At 38.3% G+C, this 20,901-nt stretch overlaps 1 protein-coding gene across 1 annotated transcript in view; it reads right to left on the bottom strand.

Annotated features, from left to right (window-relative positions):
- Positions 1-11,450: 11,450 nt before the first annotated feature.
- Positions 11,451-20,901, bottom strand: part of CWC22 (CWC22 spliceosome associated protein homolog) — a 48,101-nt gene continuing 38,650 nt past the window's right edge. The window contains exons 15-20 of the mRNA XM_081142681.1: positions 19,732-19,809; positions 18,744-18,896; positions 17,227-17,354; positions 15,568-15,669; positions 15,252-15,472; positions 11,451-12,438 (exon numbers count right to left, since the gene is read on the bottom strand). Of these exons, the coding sequence (XP_080998807.1) occupies positions 11,852-12,438; positions 15,252-15,472; positions 15,568-15,669; positions 17,227-17,354; positions 18,744-18,896; positions 19,732-19,809 (1,269 nt within the window). The 3' untranslated portion in view covers positions 11,451-11,851. The remainder of the gene's footprint in view (positions 12,439-15,251; positions 15,473-15,567; positions 15,670-17,226; positions 17,355-18,743; positions 18,897-19,731; positions 19,810-20,901) is intronic.

Here is a 20,901-nt window from a genome sequence, read left to right as displayed (position 1 = left end):
TAAAAAAAATTCCATTGGAGCCCGGCCGGGAGTGGCTCAGCGGTTGAGCATTGACCTAGAATCCAGGAGATCACGGTTCAATTCCCGGTCAGGGCACATGCCCGGGTTGTGGGCTCGATCCCCAGTAGGGGGCGTGCAGAAAGCAGCCGATTAATGACAACTCTCTCATCACTGATGTTTCTATCTCTCTCCCTCTCCCTCCTCTCTCTGAGATCAATAAAGATATTTTTTTTAAAAAAAAATCTCATTGGAAGTTGCTTCAGTTTTTTTAATATAAAAAATAAGCTATCATGTAATATGCTTAAGGGTGAAAACTGTTTCCTATTTTAAAAGTACAGCTTAGATAGCTGGCCAGTTAGCTCAGTTGGTTAGAGCATGGTGCTAATAAAAGTTCAGCTTAGCTTGCAATGTTTAAGTGGCCTAAATCGTCATAAGTATCCTTTTGGCTTCCAGCCATACTTATTGGGGTATAATCATATACAGTGAAATACACAAATATTAGTGTAAAGTTCAGTCAGATTTAACCAATGCAGACACCTGTGTGGAAAGCCTTTAAAGGTGGGGGTTAAATCTCTCCACTGTCCTGCCCTTTCCCAGTCTTTCTAGTAATGACTCCGTGAAGGCACACAGAAGGGATGTGACGGCGAGGAAATGTTGCCTGGGTGTCTCAGGGTTTCTGATGTAAGACCAGCCATCTCCTTCTTACCCACTTTTGTGGCAGCTTCTTCCTCCAGCTGTTCCACCGGGGACAGAGCATCTGCAGACCTCTCCTCTCACTTTCCCAATTGTAATTCATTAGGTTTCTTTGCACTGTCAACTCTCTTCCGTGCCCCAAAGGAAAACAAGCAAACAACAAACAAACAAACAAATGATGAATTTGTAAGTTGTCCAGATTGTTGTTAAGGTAGAAGCAATGCTTTCTTGTGACTTTCTACATCCTACACCCCGACTGGATACAGAAGAGCCAGAATATAAGTACTTAAATAACATAAGACTCTTAAGCACTACACAACAGTGAGTTCTTCAGGTAAGTTTGCTACTACCCATTTCCCCAGGGGGACTTTGATACATTAACTTGGCTTTGATCCTAGGGGTCCTCAGTCTTCTCTTCATGAAGCTGCTTTCAACATGATGGAAGTTTCATGAACTATCACTGAGATTATGTCTACTGCAAGTGAGCATTCCCCTACGCAAGCCCCTCAGTTGGGAATCCTCCTCTCTCTCCCGAGATCTCTCCACCACCCGGCCCTGTCACCGCAGCCCCCTCCTCTCATCCTGCTTGTCCAATTCGCTCCCCAAACTCTGGGAGATGATTCCGAAAACAGACAGCTGCCAACTAGCTGTGAAGCCCGGCGATGGCCCCCCAGCACAGTTTACAATGCTCCTTATGACCCGGCTCTGCATTTTACGTACCACCTCTCTATTCTAGATCCAAAGATGTTAATCCTATTTTCACCCAACAACTCTGGAAATCATTCTGTTCAGTGGCAGGAAAGTTAATACAGTCAATTTGGGGTGGATCCAGTGACATCGTGGTTTTCTTGCGCCTCATTTTCTCCCCTAGACTGAGTTTCTCGTTCTGGATTGTCACGGGTGCGTCTTGGAACATTTCAGTTGTCACCACTTTCCTATACTGGCAAACCCTGAAATGCCTGAGCTCTCATTTACCGTAGTCCTAGTGGGTTTCACACTGTATCAGCCGCTGCGCCTTTTTTTTCTTCCCATGAGGCGCCAAACCACAAATCCACAGGTTTTCCGTGTCCTATTCACGGAAAAATCTTTTGGTTACTTCTCTCTCCTACCTGAGTCTCAGAAGCTCTCCTGTCTGTTCATTGTTCAGACATTTCTAAGATACTCTCCAGTGCTGTGGTGATATAAAAAATTCTGCAGGGCTTGTCGCCTTCCCAGAAAACCCAAAAGAGCAGCAAGGTGCAGGATTCCCTACCTGAGAATTTCCTATTTGTTTTCAATCCTCACCTGAGGATATTTTTTCCATTGCTTTTCAGAGAGAGTGGGAGGGAGAGAGAGAGAGGGAGAGAGAAGGGAGGGAGAGAGGGAGGGAAGGAGGGAGGAAGGGAGGGAGGCGGAGAAAGAAACATTGATGTGAGAGAGACACATCAATTGGTTGCCTCCTGCACACACACACACACACACGACCGGGGCCGGGGATCAAGCCTGCAACCGAGGTCTGTGCCCTTGGCTGGACTCGAACCTGGAACCCTCCAGTCTGCAGGCTGACACTCTAACCACTGAGTAAAACTGGCCAGGGCAGAATTTCCAATTTATGTGGGGCTCTCTGTTCCCCCTTGAAGTTCAGAGACTCTTTATCTTAGATGGGAGTAAAAAAAACTAATTCCTTTTCATCACATAGTCTTCCAAATACCTCTGCCTTACTCTTGAGCTCTATTTTGAAACCCAAAAGCCAAGACCTGCCATCTGTATTCTCTGTTTCTACGGGGGCAACTCCCATTGAGGTCAGTGTTTCCTGTCTAATGACTTAAACACAGAAAAGAGTGCACCAGGTAATAGAAAGTGATGGGAGAGAAGGGAAAAAAAATACCAGTTAATATTTCAAAATATCTTCCATGTAGGCTTGTTTTTGTCCCTTCCAAATTTAAGGTACTGGGCCCAGTAGAAGTGGAAAGAACAGAGATGACAGCATTCCCTGGGAAACAGCTCTCCGCGAGGACTCGCTTCGAGGTGATGCTATTGAACCTCTGCCAGGAGGGCGCGTACCAGTAACACACGTCAGGGGGGCAGGGGCCAAGAGATGGGGTACAGCCTGCAATGGTACAGTCCACAGAACTAATTGATTATGTGGGATTCTCCTAAAATCTCGTATTAGAAGCCTCCAGTTTCTTAGAGGCAAGGACATTATAAAAATTATTGACAGTCTGCCCCGGTCAGGTGGCTCAGTTGGTTGGAGCATCATCCATGCACCAAAAGAATGTGGGTTCGATCCCCGATTGGGGTGCATATGGGAGGCAACTGATCAATGTTTCTTTCTCACATCAATGTTTCCCTTTCTCTTTCTCTCTCTCTCTCTAAAAATTAATAAACATATCCTCGGGTGATGATAAAAAAATTGAGTTTTATTACATTGCAATAAATACATGCAACTTTTTCTGAACTTTCTTTTTTATGTTTCATTTGAAATCATAGGGTTGGTAGGGATCAAGATCAAGAGATATCCTTAAGATATTCCCAAAATGGAGAGGTCTTTCTTTCAAAGGATTGAAGGAAAGAATGGTCACAACCCTCCATAGTAAACTTGCTCAACATTTCTCCAGCAGGAAATGTATTCCTTTAAAAAAAAGGCTCAGCTGCTGAAGAATAGTTTTGACTATTTTCTAAACAGATAGAAAACAGTGATCAGTGTGGTTTGTGGAGAAAACCTTAACATATTGGAAGGTCATTCTGGGAGCTTTCAAAGAGGCTGGTATAGTAAAACAAAACAAAACACCTCAACAAAACAATGCAATAGACATTTAAAATGTTTTAGCATTTGTGAAGCTAAATATTGGGATTTATGTTGTAAAACTGACCACTTAGGAGAAAAGACTAGAACAAAAAGAAATCTCCATCATTATTCAAATCATTTATTAAGTGTGCAATAGTATGTGGGGTTATGTTGCTTTGCAAAAATTTCACGGGTCATTATTATGCATATCAATTAGCTTTTGTTGTATAACAAACTGCTCCAAAACCAGTGGCTTGAAAGAACAAACATTTATTAGTTCTTAAAGTTCTTTTTAAAAAAAATATATCTTTATTGATTTTAGAGAGAAGGGAGAGGGATGGAGAGAGATAGAAACATCAATGATCGGCTGCCTCCTGCAGGCCCCCAACTGGGGACCAAGCCCGCAACCCGGGCATGTGCCCTGATCGAGAATCAAACCACGATCTTGGGATCATAGGTCAACGCTCAACCACTGAGCCATGCTGGCCGGGCAGTTCTTAAAGTTCTGAGCATTGGCTTAGTAGTTCTTCTGGTCTGTGCCAGACAGGTCAGGGCTTGCCCATGTCTGGTGCGTGGCGGGCTGATTGGCCTGGTGGGTGGGGTGGGCTCACTTATATAGGTGGCAGTTAGCTCAGTGTGGATGAGGGGAATGGCAATGGCCTCATCATTCGGCAAGCTAGCCTGGGCTCCCGGACTTGGTGGAAGAAGGATTTTTCAGCAACAGGAGAGGCCAAGCCCCAGTGAACAAGACCTATTCAAGCCTCCCTGTGCATGGCATTTGCTAACGACCCATTGGTCAAAGCAAGTCATATGCCCAGATTCAAATCCCTCACAGAGATGTAAAAATATATTCCTATTGAATAAAGGGTTCAAATTTCAACTAGGGTTCAGATAAAAACTCAGATTCAGTGTTGGGTATCTTTTGGTCCCAGTGGTGGAGTGATAGAGCATGCCTCTTACTGATAAAAGGCAGCAGGGAGAGATTAGAGAAATTCGTGGCCACTCTGCTATCTCCCCCATCATACATCTTTGTTCATAGTGAAGAGGCCATGATTACAATTGTATTTGGGTTGGAAAGAGCACAGTTTACTACAGGAAATTTTAGACATCACTTTCTTTTAACTCGCTTTTGCTACTGAACAGAAAGTGTACAAGTCCTAAGGGTTTACAATTCAACACATTAGCCCAAAATGAAGAACCATGTGTAACCAACACCTATGTCTGGAAATAAGACAATATCAGCACTCCGGTCGTCCCATTTATCCCTTCTCCCAACACCAGCCCTCTCTCCTTCCCAGTCGTAACCATTATCCTGATACATTTGTTTTGCCTATGTGTTGGGCTCATACGGTGTGTTCCCTTGGGTCTGACTTCCTTTGTTCAACATACACTCATTAGACCGATTCATTTTGTTGATACAGCCATGGTTTTATAGTTTACTCTCTGTGTAGTATTTCTTATGACTAAAGCTCACATTTATCTATCCAGTTTACTATTGATGCATGTTTGGGTTGTTTCCAAGTTTTGACTATTAAGAATATTGCTGTTCTGAAAATTCTTGTACATGTCTTTCGGTGCACATTTGTACATATTTCTGTTGGGAAGAGAGAAGATTGAAAATGTTTGCAGCGTTCTTACTGCTCAGTTTTTGTTGTTGCTCAGTTTCACGAGGTATAATTGACAAATAAAATTGTAAGATATTAAAGCGTACAAAGTGATGATTTGATGTATGTATGTACTGTGCTAGGACCTCCCCCCTTCAAGTTCATAAACACATCTACCACCTCTGACCAAATTTCAGTTATACAACAGTGTTAGCCGCAGCCACCATGTTCTACATTAGGTCCTCAGACTTTATTCATCTTGTAACTGGAAATTTGTACCTTTTACCAACCTCCCCTATTCAACATGCAGTGTCCACTCTTCTGTTGGGCACCTGGCGCACAGGGAACATGTATGTTCAACTTTACTACTTCTGTGCATTTTTTCCCTTTAACACAGTTATAAATATATTTTATCTTCATTTTGGTGTCCTAGGTTTTAAGCTAAAGCCTTCTTGCCTTCTACTTTCTCTTAATCTACTGTAAAATACTTACATTTGGACTCCAACTGGGTTAATAGTAGTTGATCTTGCATTTAAAATTTCATAAAACCCACAGGATCCCAAAGTATACCAAATTATTCTTCCTAGTAACAAACTAAAATGATCTGTTTCCCCATTCATTCATCAAATGCTTATGGAGCACCTACAAGAGGTTTTAGATTTGAACCGGGGGATACAACAGAATGTAAACAAAGGCATGTAAAATTGAACTTCTGACCTCCAAGAAGTATCTACAGTAGTAAACGGCTCATCAATAACAGTCTGCTCCTCTCTGGTGCCTCCCATCTCTCCAATCACTTTACCAGTGTTTGCCTCCTGCCTAGGCTAGCAATGCAGCATGTCTCATTAACTGCAAACACAATTTCCCCTCCTCTAGATCCCCTTTGGATAACTATCCATAAGAGTTTCATTTTCTCCTTTTTTGGACAAAAATAGTATTAAGGACAAGAGCAAAACTATTCTCAAAACTTAAGAAATTGTGGCAATATATACTGTTCACGTTTTTTTCTGCATTTCAAGGAAGAGGCCTCTGCATGTATTTGTGTATAATGGGATTTTCAGACTACATTTATTTTGTGTAAGAAGATTAAAAATGTTCCCAGTGTTCTTACTGCTCAGTATTTCATATTGTAAATGATCGGGAGAATACATTAGTTGTTAAGGTAATGTGCTCAAGTATCTTTGTGGTTTTAAGGAGGTATTACTGCTCCCAAAATAGCTTTAGTTAGTCTTTTTCTCTGGTAGTATGAAACCAATTTTTTGTTGTGAATTGAATTGTTGCATCTGTGCAATACATTTCAAGCTCTGAGAAGAGTGCTTTAGGAAAAATGAGGTTCTCTGTTATTTTTTAAAATGGAGCACTAGTAATAAAATTAACCCCACTTAAAATTAACCTCATTTAAAATTACTACTACTAAAATTAACCTAATTTAAAATCACTGACTTAGCTGTTTCCACGATTAAGAGCCACTGAAGGTCCTTCGTTGTATTTTTTCACAGGCCATTTTTATTGGGTCTATACTTATTTCCATCTACCCTCAAGGACTTCAAGAAAGCGTATGCAAGTGAAGTATAGTAAGGTGGGGAAAGCTGTCCTTAACCACCCAAATGATTCCAACCTGTCCATCAACGGGAATCACCTTGAGTAATACGGATGCTTTCTGTCCAAGTGGTACAAATCCAACTCGAAGGAGCTTAAGTAGAAAAGTCATTAAACTGAGAAGTCTAGCTTCAGCGAATTCAAGTCAGGAACTCAAAATTGTTAGGACTCGCCTTCTCCAGCTGCGCTGTTTCCTTTTGGGCTACACTGACCTCCCTCTACTGCTGATTAGTTTTTTCCACAGTGGATGCTCCAGCTTCCATGAACACCCTCTTGGTCTGCGTGCCCTTCACCGGGGCCCTGCGTTCCATGCTCTAGACTGAAAATCTACTGGGGAAGGATTCCAAGGGCCTGTCCCTGAAGTGTCTGATCAAAAAGTAAGGTGTTTGTTTGGATATGAATAATTTAATTATCTAATATAGGATTAAAAATAATACTATCGTCTCAGGTGGTTGTTTTCCATTTCTAAAATGAGTTGGTTATAATAAAGAGCTACAGTGCGAACCAGAACCTATAAGGGACAATCATATTAACAGGCTAATCACGCTACCATTTGAAGAAAACCTACCTCTTAAAATGTCAACCAGAATGTCTTCCCTAGGATATCAGAATATTTTGCTAAACAAAAAATTTGTTAGAATATTGCTGTCTGCCACTCTATTTTTCAAAAAAAATCTCGCCCTCATGAAAGCAAGAGGGCAGTGTAAGTAGACACTGCTTTATGAGTGGACACAGTGGCGTTTCCAGAACAAGCACTACCATTGTGGTCCACTAGAGAGTGATTTCTAAGTGCCAGGGCCATGGCAGTGGTAGCCAATTCGGAACAGTACTTCCTCCAAGGGCATATTTGGCAACGTATGGAGACAATTTTTGATTGTCAGGAGTAGAAGATTGGAGTTACCGGCGTCCAGCAGGTAAGGCCAGGGATGTGAATGATTTGAAAGATTTGGACAAGCAACCAGAAAAGAATATTTCATGTAGAGGGTAAAAGGGAGGCAGAAATCCAGAGATGAGGAAGAGCAGTGTCTTTTCAAGACAGTTAAACAGCCAGCCTGGCTACAGCACAATGTGTGTGGTGAGCAACTGTTAAGAAAAAAATGCTTTCACCTGTCATTGGGATAATATGGCCATGGAATCAGGACTTGCCATGTTTCAGCTGGGTAGACACTGCTGCGAGAGCTGTATTACCTTACCATTGTTGCTGTAAAAATTAGGTATACTCTAAAATGCCTGCTGCATAGTAGTGTTCAAAGGACAGCAGCTCCTACAACAAATATTAAGAGACAGGTTGCATTTGAACTTCAAAGAAACTCAGAGTAAACAGGCTGGGGATCTACATTTCTCCTATAGGCTAGAGGAGCCATTGGACTTCAATGCATAAGGGAATGACAGGCTGAAAATAAAGCTCCAGGTTAATCTGAACCTGGGTGGATAGTACACAGGTGGTCACTGTACTATTCTCTTGGCCTTTCTGAATAGCTAACATTTTTCTAAGTACTATAACTTATTTCTTAAACTTTATTTTCTGTTTTCCCCTGCAAGAATTTGGGCTCAGTGGAAAACAAGTTCCCTGTGTGATCTTTGTTATATCCTCAGAACAGTAACCTGGCACACAGATGATCAATAAACAGTTGTCAAATTCCAGCCACGAAGGAAAAAGGACCAGAACCATGGTGGGGCGGTTTGGGTGGCAAGATAGGAACATATACCGAAGATTCCCAAAAGCAATATTGATAGAATTTGATTTGGGGATAGGGGAACAGCTTTGAAAACTCAAAAGTGATGGAAGATTGGTGGAATCAGTTGCAGTTAAGTTAGAAAACATGCAGATTGGAGGAAAAATAAATTGCATTTTGGATACATGAAGTGCAGAACTAAAACCTGACAAAAAGTTTACAGCAATTTCACTAGAGGAGATTGCTGAGGCTAGCAAAGTAAGTAAGGTTTCTCAAGAAAGATGAAGGGTCTTATCCTCCCACTACAATAGACAGCAAGAACTAAAGCAATGATCTTTGTATAACAAATAAGGTCACTTCAAAATTAAGTAATAATTTTTGAAGGTTCAGAGTGGAGTCACTAACTAGTTATCACAAGCTTATTTACCTGTAGAGATTGTTTTGTTTAGACTGCATAATTTTGGGCTGCTTTAAATTACTAATCATTGCCAACATTAATCAGAATATATACAAAAATTCTGATTCTTTCTCTTGGAAACCAGGCAGCTTTCTTTTCCACAGGACAGAACTGGATAGAGCTGAGCAACTGTTGCTGCCTTTAACTGACTCCAATTCACTACCCAACTCGATTTGTCTCATTTGTGTTATCCACCTGCCCCTCTAGGTATTTGCCCTTGCAATCCCTGGTCTGCTGGTACTATAACCGCTTTAAATGACAACCAAAAAAAAACCAAAAAAAACCCAGTAACAATAATAATAGCACACCGAGCACTTAGTTCTAGGCCCTGTTCTAAGCAAGCCACAGTAATCATTCACTATTTGCAGGAGTTACTATCATACCATTTTACAGATGAGAAAACCAAGACACAGAGGTTAAAGGACCTGCTCAAAAGTCAACAGGCAGCAAGCGGGATAGGTGAGATAAAAACCCAGATGTAAATGTGCAGTCAGCCAAAAAATATTCAAATTAAATGGTAACAAATTATTCTATATGAACCAGTCACACCCCTGACTCTGAGTAACTATCTTCTATCTTCTTCTACCTATGGGAAGTTGGCCTAAGGTGAACTCGAGTTTCGTCTCTCTCCAGAAGGCATGTAATGGTGGTAGAGATTAGTCCTCACTTTTTTTAAAAATTATGTCTTTATTGATTTCAGGGAGAGGGAGAGATCGATGAGAGAGAACCATCAATTGGCTGCCTCCTGCACGTCCCCTGTGGGGGATGGAGCCGGCAACTCGGGCATGTGCCCTGACCAGGAATGACCTCCAGGTTCATGGTTCGACACTCACCATTTAGCCACTGTGGCTGGGCTAGTCCTCACTTTTATCTACAGAAAACATAAAATGCATAGATAGGACTAATTCAAGAAATGTATGTTCTAACTGGAGATGCACAATGCACTCAAAGGTGTTTAAGGAGATTTGAAAAGAAACAAGTGCGTGGGTATAAATGGAAGCTGTAGGGCACACCCAAGGTGGAGGGGACACAAGGAGTGGAATAAGCAGAGCCAGGAAAACCATCTGCAAGTTTCAGTTAGGGTTTGGAGGAGTATGTGCAAAGATGTGTATTTAAGTAAACAGGTTTCCTAGAAGTCACACTAGGCACTCTGGACCCTCTCCTCAATCATCTGTGAGTGTGAAAGTTTGTCTGACTGAAGAAATGTTCGGTGGAATAAACATGGAACAGAATGAGAGAATTTGAAAGATCAGAAACAGTATTTGACTACCTTGGAAAAGGGAGGACTGGGGGGAAAAGCATCTGGGTTCTAAAAATGTTGATGCACAAAGCATAAAAGTACGAAACAGATGTGAATTAGAAAAAAAAAATCAGTTGAGTCAAAATGAAAATGGCATAAAGTATTCGAGTCAAGAATGTGACGCTTCCAGGAGAGACTTCAAAGGTGGTATGGGCTGTAAGGCCACCATAAAGGGGCTGACCACGGAAGTAGGTGGCTAGGGATGTCGTAGGGACAGAGAAACGAGGCAGGCAAGAAAGTTCAAAAACTGAAAAATGAGGAGGAATGTATGCAAAATATCTAGAATTCAGATGATCCTTTAGAAATGCTGGCCCTAAAAAAGTAAAAACTTGGAAATATAGGCAACATATTTCTTGTCCACATATTAAAAGGACTAAGGTGAAAACCTGCCTGACTGGCAGGCGGCATATGAACGCCTCGCATTCGATGCGGTGGAAACGCGTCACGCGTCACAAGGGCACAACAGTCCAGCTCTGACCCGACCTTCCGCCGCGGCCCGACGGGTCGCTTACACTCTAATCCTTCTGCTTGAAGGTAGAGAGGTGTTCTGTTAACTGCTTTATTAAAAGTAAATTAGGAAGGAGCAAAAATCCAAATAAGTAGATTAGGGGGGCAGGAGGATTGGAGGAGGAGAGAGTATTTCTTTACATGGGCTTTATTTTTACTTATACTCAAGCTTTTAAACAAAACTAGAAAACATTTTGAATCAGAGAATGCCTGCAAGCCAAACATTACAAGGGAGGTCCCATTATTCTTGAACCCAGGCATGGGCTAAAAGGGGTTTTATAAATGTTAAAGCGAACAGGCAAAGGAGTCTACTTAGTAGGTAGGGTTAAATGTCGGTCAGTAAACCTAAAATTTCAGAGGCGACATTTTATTTCAAAATTAATAAATAATATGGTCACAAAATAATTGGTGAGAGTTACAATGATGGAAACTCTTAAAATTCTTATAAAAACTTGAAATTACTTCACAGTTATGCTGTTCACATTTCTCATGACTATATGTTTTTCAATGACATATTAATGCAAATTAAAAATTAAAAACATTAATTCACCAACAATAATATAATGTCAACGCTGAGAAAAAGCACTTGTCACAAAGAATTTCAAGTAAACATTAATCTAGAAGTCCAGAAAGAATGGTTGTCAATGTGAGAAGTCCTAATTATAAATAATATAGCTGTGTATCTGTTTAAAGACTAACATATACCTAGCTTCACCAAAACACTTGTGAAAAAAATTATATATATCTTTTTTGTTCAAGACATAACATGAAACTTGAAATAATGCCTCTATAAAAAAATGTGACTCCTAAAAAAGGTTCATAGCATCTCATTAACAAAGCAAAAATGTTAACCTGAAATGGTTCATTTATTTTGGTCTCCAGTTACAAATAAAAGGTCATAATAATTAAATTATAACAGTTCTATGACAATTGGAAACATTATCAGAAACAAAATTTTGGTCAATGAAAAAAATCACTGATTCAGTAAGTATTTAATCATTTTATTAACAAAATATATGCAAGAAGTACATCCCTCTCTGGTGAAACTGTTCTCTTCAAATAATTTTATGTGGAGGGCCTTGAGATGTATCAATTATATAAACCATGTTAAAATGAAAACATTTTTAAAATGTACAATACAAACCAGTACTTTATACAAGAATTCTCTATAAAGTTCATTAATCAATGTAAAAAATAATTTGTTTCAACTGAATATAAGGCATGTTCAGTTTGTGTAATTTTGGGGAATTACTTTTTTTGCTTTGTTGGAGACTTCCCTCTCCGCCGGTCCTGGTGTTTCTTTGACTCTCTGGGCTGCTCAGAGGACCTGCTGGATGTCCCCCGTCGCCTCCCGGCACCATTCTGACGCCTATCTTCATCGCTCCGAGAGCCCGAGTGTTTTCTGTCCTTTTCTCTGGACTGTGATCTGTTTTTTCTTCTAAAATTTTCACTGTCCTTATTTCGGTACCTATGCTCATTTTCAGAAAAAGAATTTCTTCTCTCTCCTCTCTTCTTTTTCGGATCGCCATAGTCATTTTCCAAATTTAGGTGCACTTCTCGGTCTCTGTCATTCATGACTCTGCTATAGCTATTTCGTTCAGAAGGAACACCTCTGTCTGAAGTGTGTTTTGTAACAGGGTCTCTCCAATTTGGGTCCCTTGAATTTTTATCTCTGAGTTTTTCTGACCTCCTTTCTCTTTCAGTCCTTGTTTCTTGGTGCCTTTGCTCTGATCGTCTTTCTTCTTGTTTCCTATCATTTATTTGTTGTTTCCTGATCAATTTATCTACTTCTTTGCTTCTCATGTTCCCTTGTCCCTTCTTTCTTACAGCTTTAGCTACACATGCAAAATGAAATATAGTTAGCTTTAGTTTTAATCTGAATTTCATAATTAACAATCACATTTATTAATACAATGTAGGTTTACTAACTCAGGTAAATTGGATGCAAAGCTAAATTGACTGAATGAAAAGTCTAATGACAGAACATCTTACAAAATATTTGAGAGTATATGATATGTCAACATTAGTTACCAAAGTACTGCTTTGATCCTTAGACTCAAAACAGTGAACAGCAACTTTAACTAGAGCAAATGTAAAATCTTTTATGAAGTGACTAAAATAGTACATTTCCACTTACAAATTTTATTCAAAAACAGAAATTCCAGTCCATGTGCATTATGCCATGTGAAAGATATGTCAGCTCTAGTACATAATCAAAATATAATAATCACATATGCCAGCAACATCACTTCCTAAAGGCAAGAGGGAGTGGGATGACTGGGTTTGCTTAACAGCACAAATACATGTATTTCAAATAAAAATCTCTTCCTACTAAAACAATAGTTCTGCTCTCCAGTGCTATTAGAGAAGTATTAACTATACCAGTGGGAGAAGCTAGGTTAAGATATATAATCATAGGCTTTATACGAGCCACTAAGGCTTGATTTCTGAGAAAATTCTTCTAAAAAGGCCTTGAACAATTTATTTTACTGATATAATCACAAATATAAATATTACATAATTACAGTGAAATAGCTTACCATTTTAAGCTATAATACAAATGTAATTGCTTTATCTGTATACTTACTCTGGGTACATAAATCAAAGGTGCTGAGATGACCAATATTTCTGTCGCATTCATAAGTGTACAGAAAGAAAAGAGGGTAGAAGACCACCTATCCTCTTCCTACCTCCACCCAAATCTCATGGTACCCACCTGTTTTTCCTCTGCCAAATGCCTACCCGTGACAGTCAGTTGGTTTGTCACTAAGGACTTATTTCTCTGGTTCCTGTCAAAAAGGTCAGCTGAGCTGCAGCTCCCCAAGCAGAAACCATCTGGCTCTGTGTGAACATGATGCCTCTCTGACCCTGCTCTACACCGCTCTCACTGCTTCGCTGACACTAAAACCTGTGCTACATAATAATATGCAATCTCCTCTCTCTTTGGCGTCTCCTTTACAATTTTCCAATTTGGGGGAAGTTCATTCTGCTTTTATGCCATTTAACATTTTATTAATAAGACCGAAAACTCTACTGAAATTGTACGATGAGGCAAATTAATTTTGAACCGCAAGCTTCCTTATTGCAGCAATTCATGCTGTGTTATCATCTGTTCTCAAAACACATATCATGAAATAACAAATTCTTTAGAATTAAAAGAGGTGAATGTTAAGTGAACAATGTTAGCATATTTCAATTCAAAAAGACTTCCTGTGAACAAACGGAATCTTGCTCTAATAATATAAAACACCAAGAGTGTCACTGTTCTGGCTGCCACATAGTATGTAAAAACACTTTGAAGTGTAACAAGCCAGGGAATAAGAAAAAAAAGACCAGGTTTACAACCTTCTAACGCTATAGGGAAAGGTGCTCCCTCTCTGAAATATGCATTAAAAAGTAGAAATAACATGCACCTTACATACTTAGACTATTTCTAATTCAGACTAAAATACTACGGTGGAAGAAAGCAGAGCGCACCCTGCAGAAAAAAACACAAGACCTTTCCAGAAAAATGGCACAGCTGAAAAAATCCTCTACTATAGCACTTCCAGGTCCAAGTAGAAGGGAGAAGGCTATGGAAGACCCTGCTCTCGCTGAAGAACAACTAGAAAGGCTGGATATAAATGTAAAATCTTCTGCTTAAAGGCGATAAAGATCTTGAACTACCTGAGATACTATAAAGGAAGGCAGTGCCCAAGAAGAGGATAGCGATATGTCCAAAGAACGCAGGAGTCAGCTTGAAGGAACTCCTAATTGCCAAAGCTGGAATGATCTGAACAACAAAATAAATTATAGTATTGGACTTTAACCCACAGAATAAGATAAACATCCATGAGTCCACACTGATAAAATATTAAATAAATGGGAGGAAGGGACAATCTTTTTTACAGAGGAAGTTCAATTACTAAATGTAGAAGAAAAGAGAAAAACAGGAAAATCATCATTTGGCAAACACCAAAACAGTAATAAGTGTTCCAAACAAGATCCAAAGATGGATGTGAAAACTGGACAGTGAAAGTTAGAGAAGAGGAGATCTGCATAGCATCAAAGTATCTCCCTTTAAGATCTAATTTACAGAGACAAATCTTTCCATGAAGAAATCCAACAGACATCACCTTAACTAAGTCATCAAAGTTAATGTCACCAATAAGATACACCAATCAAACTCTTCGATGAGACTCTCTAAGAACACATCATTTTTATGGTACTCTAGCAAAAAACACATTCTCTTTATATAGCTGTACACTTATGAGATATCCACTAAATGTGTGATACATGTCAATAACTACCATAAAGCATCACTATTAAAAGTAAAAACCAAAATTTCTTAAAACATAAACATCAGGAAAGCTCCTGTAAACTAGATTACAGACATAATGAATGATATTTCAGTCATCACTCAAATAAATATTTGCCAATGAAATATCTTCATTTCTACGAAAAGGCTTCCAAAAGGTAATCTTAGCATTGTAAATGTTGTAATTTACTACAGACTGAAACAGTGGTCAATGATCACTTCTATTATTAACTGTGGCTTTTAAACAACTGAATTCTAAAATAAAAAACGATATTATTTACTTCTCTCACTGTAAACATCACCAGCAATACACTTGTTAGAAAAGAGCAGGACTGACTATGAGCTTTGTACCTGGGGCAGAGCTCTGGCTGCTGGCGGATGAAGAATCGCTGTCTTCGCTGGAAGACTCCGAGCTGCTGTCGCTGCTGTCCGAGCCAGAAGCAGAGGAGCCGGACTCTGCCGAGGAGGACGCCGAAGAGGAAGAGGAAGGGGAGGAATTATCTGGCTCAACTTCTGGTTTCTGTGCCACGATGACCTTTGGTGTATTTTTTAGATGCTCACGCAATTCATCCCTAATTAAAAATACGATCTCTGTTAGACTTTGCTTAGAAGGCAATTGTGACATAATTTTGTAAGTTGAAAATAAAATTCTGAAAATAATCCTTACGTTAAACCTCCAAGACCTATAGAAGTAAAAAAGTTGATGGCAAACCGAGTGTTTCTGGGATTATCTCGGGGTAATAACCCTTCAAAGAATGGCTGTAGGGTTCTAAAAAAAAAAAAAGAAGAGAAAATGAATAAAAGAGAACAGAACAGATTGCTTAAATATAAAGTTCCCTATTTAAAGGCAAAGTTCTTATACAGTCACTTTTCAGAGTTTCTATGTATTAAATTAGTAAATAAAATACAACCAAGTAAATTATTTATATAATTTATTAGGTTAGGCTACATGGTATCTAAATTAAATGAATAGGGTTCTCTCATAATTTACCAAACTTGATTTCTATAACTATACAACAGAGATTTTTAAAAAACTATTTTATACACATACCACACACACAGAAGATATATGTATGTAACATATACAAACATATGTCTATGTACATGTATATATATGTGAATGTATATACAGAAAAGTAAAATAATCCTCTTTGTATATATACATGCAGACATACACAGCACTGTGCAAAGCACTGGGGGAGGGGAAAAGTAGTCAACAAAAGGGAGAAATCATGTCTATTCATGATTTATTAATATATTCATGTTTATTGACTGCACATAATTATTATTTCTAGGGAGTGGAACAAAAAAACCCCAATAATATACTGTGGTTTTGAGTGCCATAGTGAGTGACTAACCAACATAGTCAGGAAAAACTGTTTCACAGAAAAAGGTGACAAATAAGAATAATTAAGAGTTTGCTGGACAGAACAAGAGAGGGATTCTTAACTCTGGAAATAGAGGTAAAGAGGCATGAATGAGTCAGGCCTGCTTAAGCTGGGCAATGCTGGTGTGGCTGGAGTGCAGCTCGCTGGAGTGAGCTTTACAACGTGAGCCTGGGAAAGTAGGCAAGGACAAAAAAATGAGTGTATAAAAAGCCCAGGGAAGCGGATGGAATAGCAGAGAGCGAGCATGAGAATCCAGGACAGACCTCTGGTGTACACTGGAGAGGCAGGCCGAGGAGAAGAGAGAGACTGAGAAGAGTAAGGGAGAATGAGCAGCGAGGAGCCACAGTGCGCAAGTGGTCAACCGCGTGAGGGAGGCCGAGAAGTCAAGGGGCATGCGGACTGAGAAAGGCTGCCTGACTTGGCAGTAGTCACTAGGAGATTTGCAAGGATGATTTCAGTAGTGTGAATGGAGTAGAAGCCACTGGGAGTGGCAATGGGCAACCTGAACAAACAGCAGATAAAGCTGGAATGGAGATTACATAATAGTCCTGGGATAAGACCTAGGTCAATGTAATAATCTGAACAATTACATTACATATTCATGTGTACATATTCATAATTGTCCATGATAATAAAAGTTAATTATCATTCTAAGGCTCAAAATTGGGGTAAAAATGAAAATAAAACTACAAATACTCATTTTCTGGGTTTTAACTAAATTGAAAGAAGCATTAATCCTGTGTTTTCTCTACTGAACTAAAAACCATCATTAAAAGTTGCATGTTGTCCTGGGCCATAGAACATGCAATTCAGAGTGGTAACTAATGAAGGAAAGTCTAGGGGCTTAACTCTTGCTTTACGCCGAGGGTTGACGGGTCACTGAAGTGAAGCAAAGCCCTGAGGACAGGCAGAGTAAAAAGTGCTTACGACACACGTACTCGTCCTTTAATCTCGCGTTAAGCTTCGGAAGACCCATGTATTCACACAGCTCTTGGAAAAATATTTTCACAAAAATCCTACTGGAGGAAGTAGTGGTTTCTTCACTCAGCCTTATACATTCAAGAACCTGAGAGTTAAAATGAAAAAAGACAACTTAATTTTGTTCAAAAGACAAGACAAAGTGACCAATATTTATACTCAAAGTTTCTCTTGAAATTATGATTTAGTCTCACCTTCAATCAGAATTATCTCTATCTCCCCATGGAGGGATACGTACTATTTCTTGGAAAAGTTTAAGACTACTTCTCTGTGCTAATGTTTAAAATGTTAGATGCTACAGAAACAGAGTTCATGCTCTTTCTTGAGTAACGTGCTTTTTACAGCAGGGATATATTACCTTGAGTATATAATGCTGAAGCAGAGGCTACTAGCTCCTAAATCTCACTCATCAAAATTTGGGCATATGAAGGTTTGAGGCAAAAAGCAACTTAAGTATTAGGCTATAGTTTTTTATAGCACATGTAATCCACGATAAGGGTAAAGACAGAAAGTGATGGCTTACCCTGAATAGTAAGACTCCATGGAGAGATGTTTTACAATACACAAAAACAAAAGCAACCTCCAATTTGTTGAGTTATGTGTTCCAGGAGCCCCTTTGCTTCAACTGTTTAAAACTTTAATTTCATTTTCCCAAAGAGGGAAAAAAGAAGTAAAAAAGTTTATTATGATTTGGCTCCTAGGTTAGCTTACAAAATGCCCATTAATGTAGCAGGACATACTTAGTACTTAAAAATTACAAAAACCTATGCAGTGTTTCTAAGCTCAGTGCTGCTTCATTCTTCCATCAGGTTCTGGCAGTCCACAATGTGATCTTCTTTGTTTAGTCCTGAATGCAGTTTCTTTCTACTGGTTGTGGAATGAACAGTAGTTGTACAATAAATGCCAGCTTAATGAGTGCATTTCAGATTCTAATCCAGTGCATACTTCCTCACTAAGAACACCTTTCCTTGTTCTGTGATTACATAAACTCCTCCCTATTGCTTACCCAAATTCAATGTCTGCTAAAAAGGACACGTCTTGATAGAATAAACATTTCTCTCATGTCCTAACTAGAGGAAGCATTGATAATCAGTCCCTCATGAAACAAGCAGGAACTCAGCAATGCATTACTACCAAACCTGGGTGTATATTAATGTGTGCACACATGTATGTGTACAAAGACAAAAATCTATAATAATTTTCATGAAAATACTCATAGCCATCACTATTAAAAACCATTGCTTAATATCATCCAGAATGGTATTTCTTACACTCATATATTTATGCACTTAGCTTTTTGATACCATGTTATATGAACACAATCTCAAAGGTAGCTATTATAGTAAAAGTTTCTACCCATTTCATTTTAAAGTACATTTCCTACATAGGAAAAGTATGGCTATATTATACTTAATACAAATTAGAGACTAACAGGGGATTAGAAAGGGTGTATAAACAGTGACCACCATCTACTTACGCTCCATGGAAGTGAGTCAGTGTATAGAAGATGAGCAAACATCTTCGCAACATTTCTCAATTTGTTTGTTTCCAAGCGATGGATGGTATCATATTGTTCTTTGAATATACTTTCAAAGGATTCCATGTACTCTTTCTTTAGCATGCAAAATCGCTATTAAATAAAAAAAATTTGAGTATCTATACCATTATGAACATATTAAATCCTTCTAAATTTACTGAATAAAAAATAAATATTTTGTATATCATATCTTTTTGTGCTATATGATGGGATGCTCAAAAAAGAATATACATTATCCTTATCTACCTAGGAGTATATGCTACAAAATTATACACAGCATAACTGTACAAATTATACAAAATTATACAAATCACAGACACATTTGTATTCTATACAAATATATTTCTCTGTAGGTAAAGTTTGGATTTAAAAATTATTTTAGCTCGTGCTCTATTTGTTCTACTTAAACATGCACGATTTCAGAGCTGCTTTCAGACTTTGAAAAGACAGTACTTAATTGTTCTCTTTAGGAAATTTTTACAAAGCATGAAGAATTTCCGAAAGTTCCAGAAGAGTGCTATGCAATGGTAAAGGACTACAAAAATGAAGAGGGAAAGGAGGAAGGTGCACAGTGGGAAACCTGAGGAAGGGAAGAACAATTTACTTTTAGCAAAGATATATTATTATATTAGACCAGACCACAGAGCAGACACTTTAATTCACAATATTCTTTCTTTAAAATTATATGTATTGGGGTGACATTGTTTCACAAAACCATACAGGTTTGAGGTGTACAACTCAATAAACATCATCTGCTACTCCAATGTGTGCCCACAGCCCCAAGCTTTCCTTCTCCATTTTCCCCTCCATTGCCCACCTCCACCTATCTCCACACTCTTTCCCTCTTGGCTATCACCACACTGTTGTCTTAAAAACTGCCTTAGTGATTCCATTAAATTCCAACATGAAAAAGAAAGCTGGAACTCACCCCAGCTAATAAGCCAAAAAATTTCTCATATGTTCTTTGTTGAGCACAGCAATCAAGTATCATGTTGCAGAGTTCTTTCTATTTGGAAAAATAACAATGATTCAAAACACGATGAATCCATGTTGTATGAAAATTTATTAATATAATAGAGACAGCCTAAAATTTTAAATAAGGATACGTAAACACAAAACTTCTAAGACTTTGTGAACTTTAGTGATTAAGACAAAATTTAAAAACAAGTTAATCTATGCTAACTGTAATTTTTAAAAGCCTTCAGTCCGGCAGACACTTTCCATATATCATTCATGCTAATTAGATTAATTATAAAATTCTAAATTTATGTAAGTGTGAACCACTTTAAGAGAACCTAGTATATGAAACAGAAACATCAAAAAAGACACTGAATAAACTGTATTCTAAAAAGCTTCCATACACAATTCTTTTAAATACAGGTCACCAATACGACACCTCACCAATACATCTAACAATTTAGCTATACACCTTTCAAAGACTTAAACTCAATTATTAGGAAATGTATTTAGTTTAGTATAGAAAAGGAAGAACATGATGAGTCTTTACAGAAAAACAAATAGGCACACGCTTCAATATTAACTTAAATGAAACTCTGGTTGATAAAGAAAAAAATATATTTAGAAGAACAAAGAAAAAGACCTCTATGGCTGAATTTTCTAGCCTCAATACAAATGTTATGCATATAGATCGGTCTACAGCTTAATCTATACAAATAGATGGGATCATTATATAACTGCTGGAATAATATATTGTCTGATCAGCTATTCATATGCCAGAATGTGAAAATTCTGTTAAACTAATAAATCCAAGAATAAATCAGGATCAGGAAATATCACAAATGATTTGTAATTAACAAATATTACTTATTAACTCCTGAAATAATTCTAATGAAATATGTATTGATTATAGCAATTTCACAGATGAAGAAACTCAGGCAACATGGACAAATCAATGGAGACAAAATGAAAAATACATAAATTCATTCTCTGACCACTGCTGTAGAATTGACTAAGTATCTTTTTCTACAAAACACTTCTTATTGAAAAGTTTAAAATAATTTTTTTTCAAATATAGTAACTATAATATATTTGCTTTCTATAAACAGAAAGCAAGCTTAGGAAATATAATGTATACTTC

The sequence above is a fragment of the Miniopterus schreibersii genome (genome assembly GCF_964146895.1).
Source record: "Miniopterus schreibersii genome assembly, chromosome: 7".
NCBI lineage: Eukaryota > Metazoa > Chordata > Mammalia > Chiroptera > Miniopteridae > Miniopterus > Miniopterus schreibersii.
This window is presented reverse-complemented; position numbering and strand designations above follow the sequence as displayed.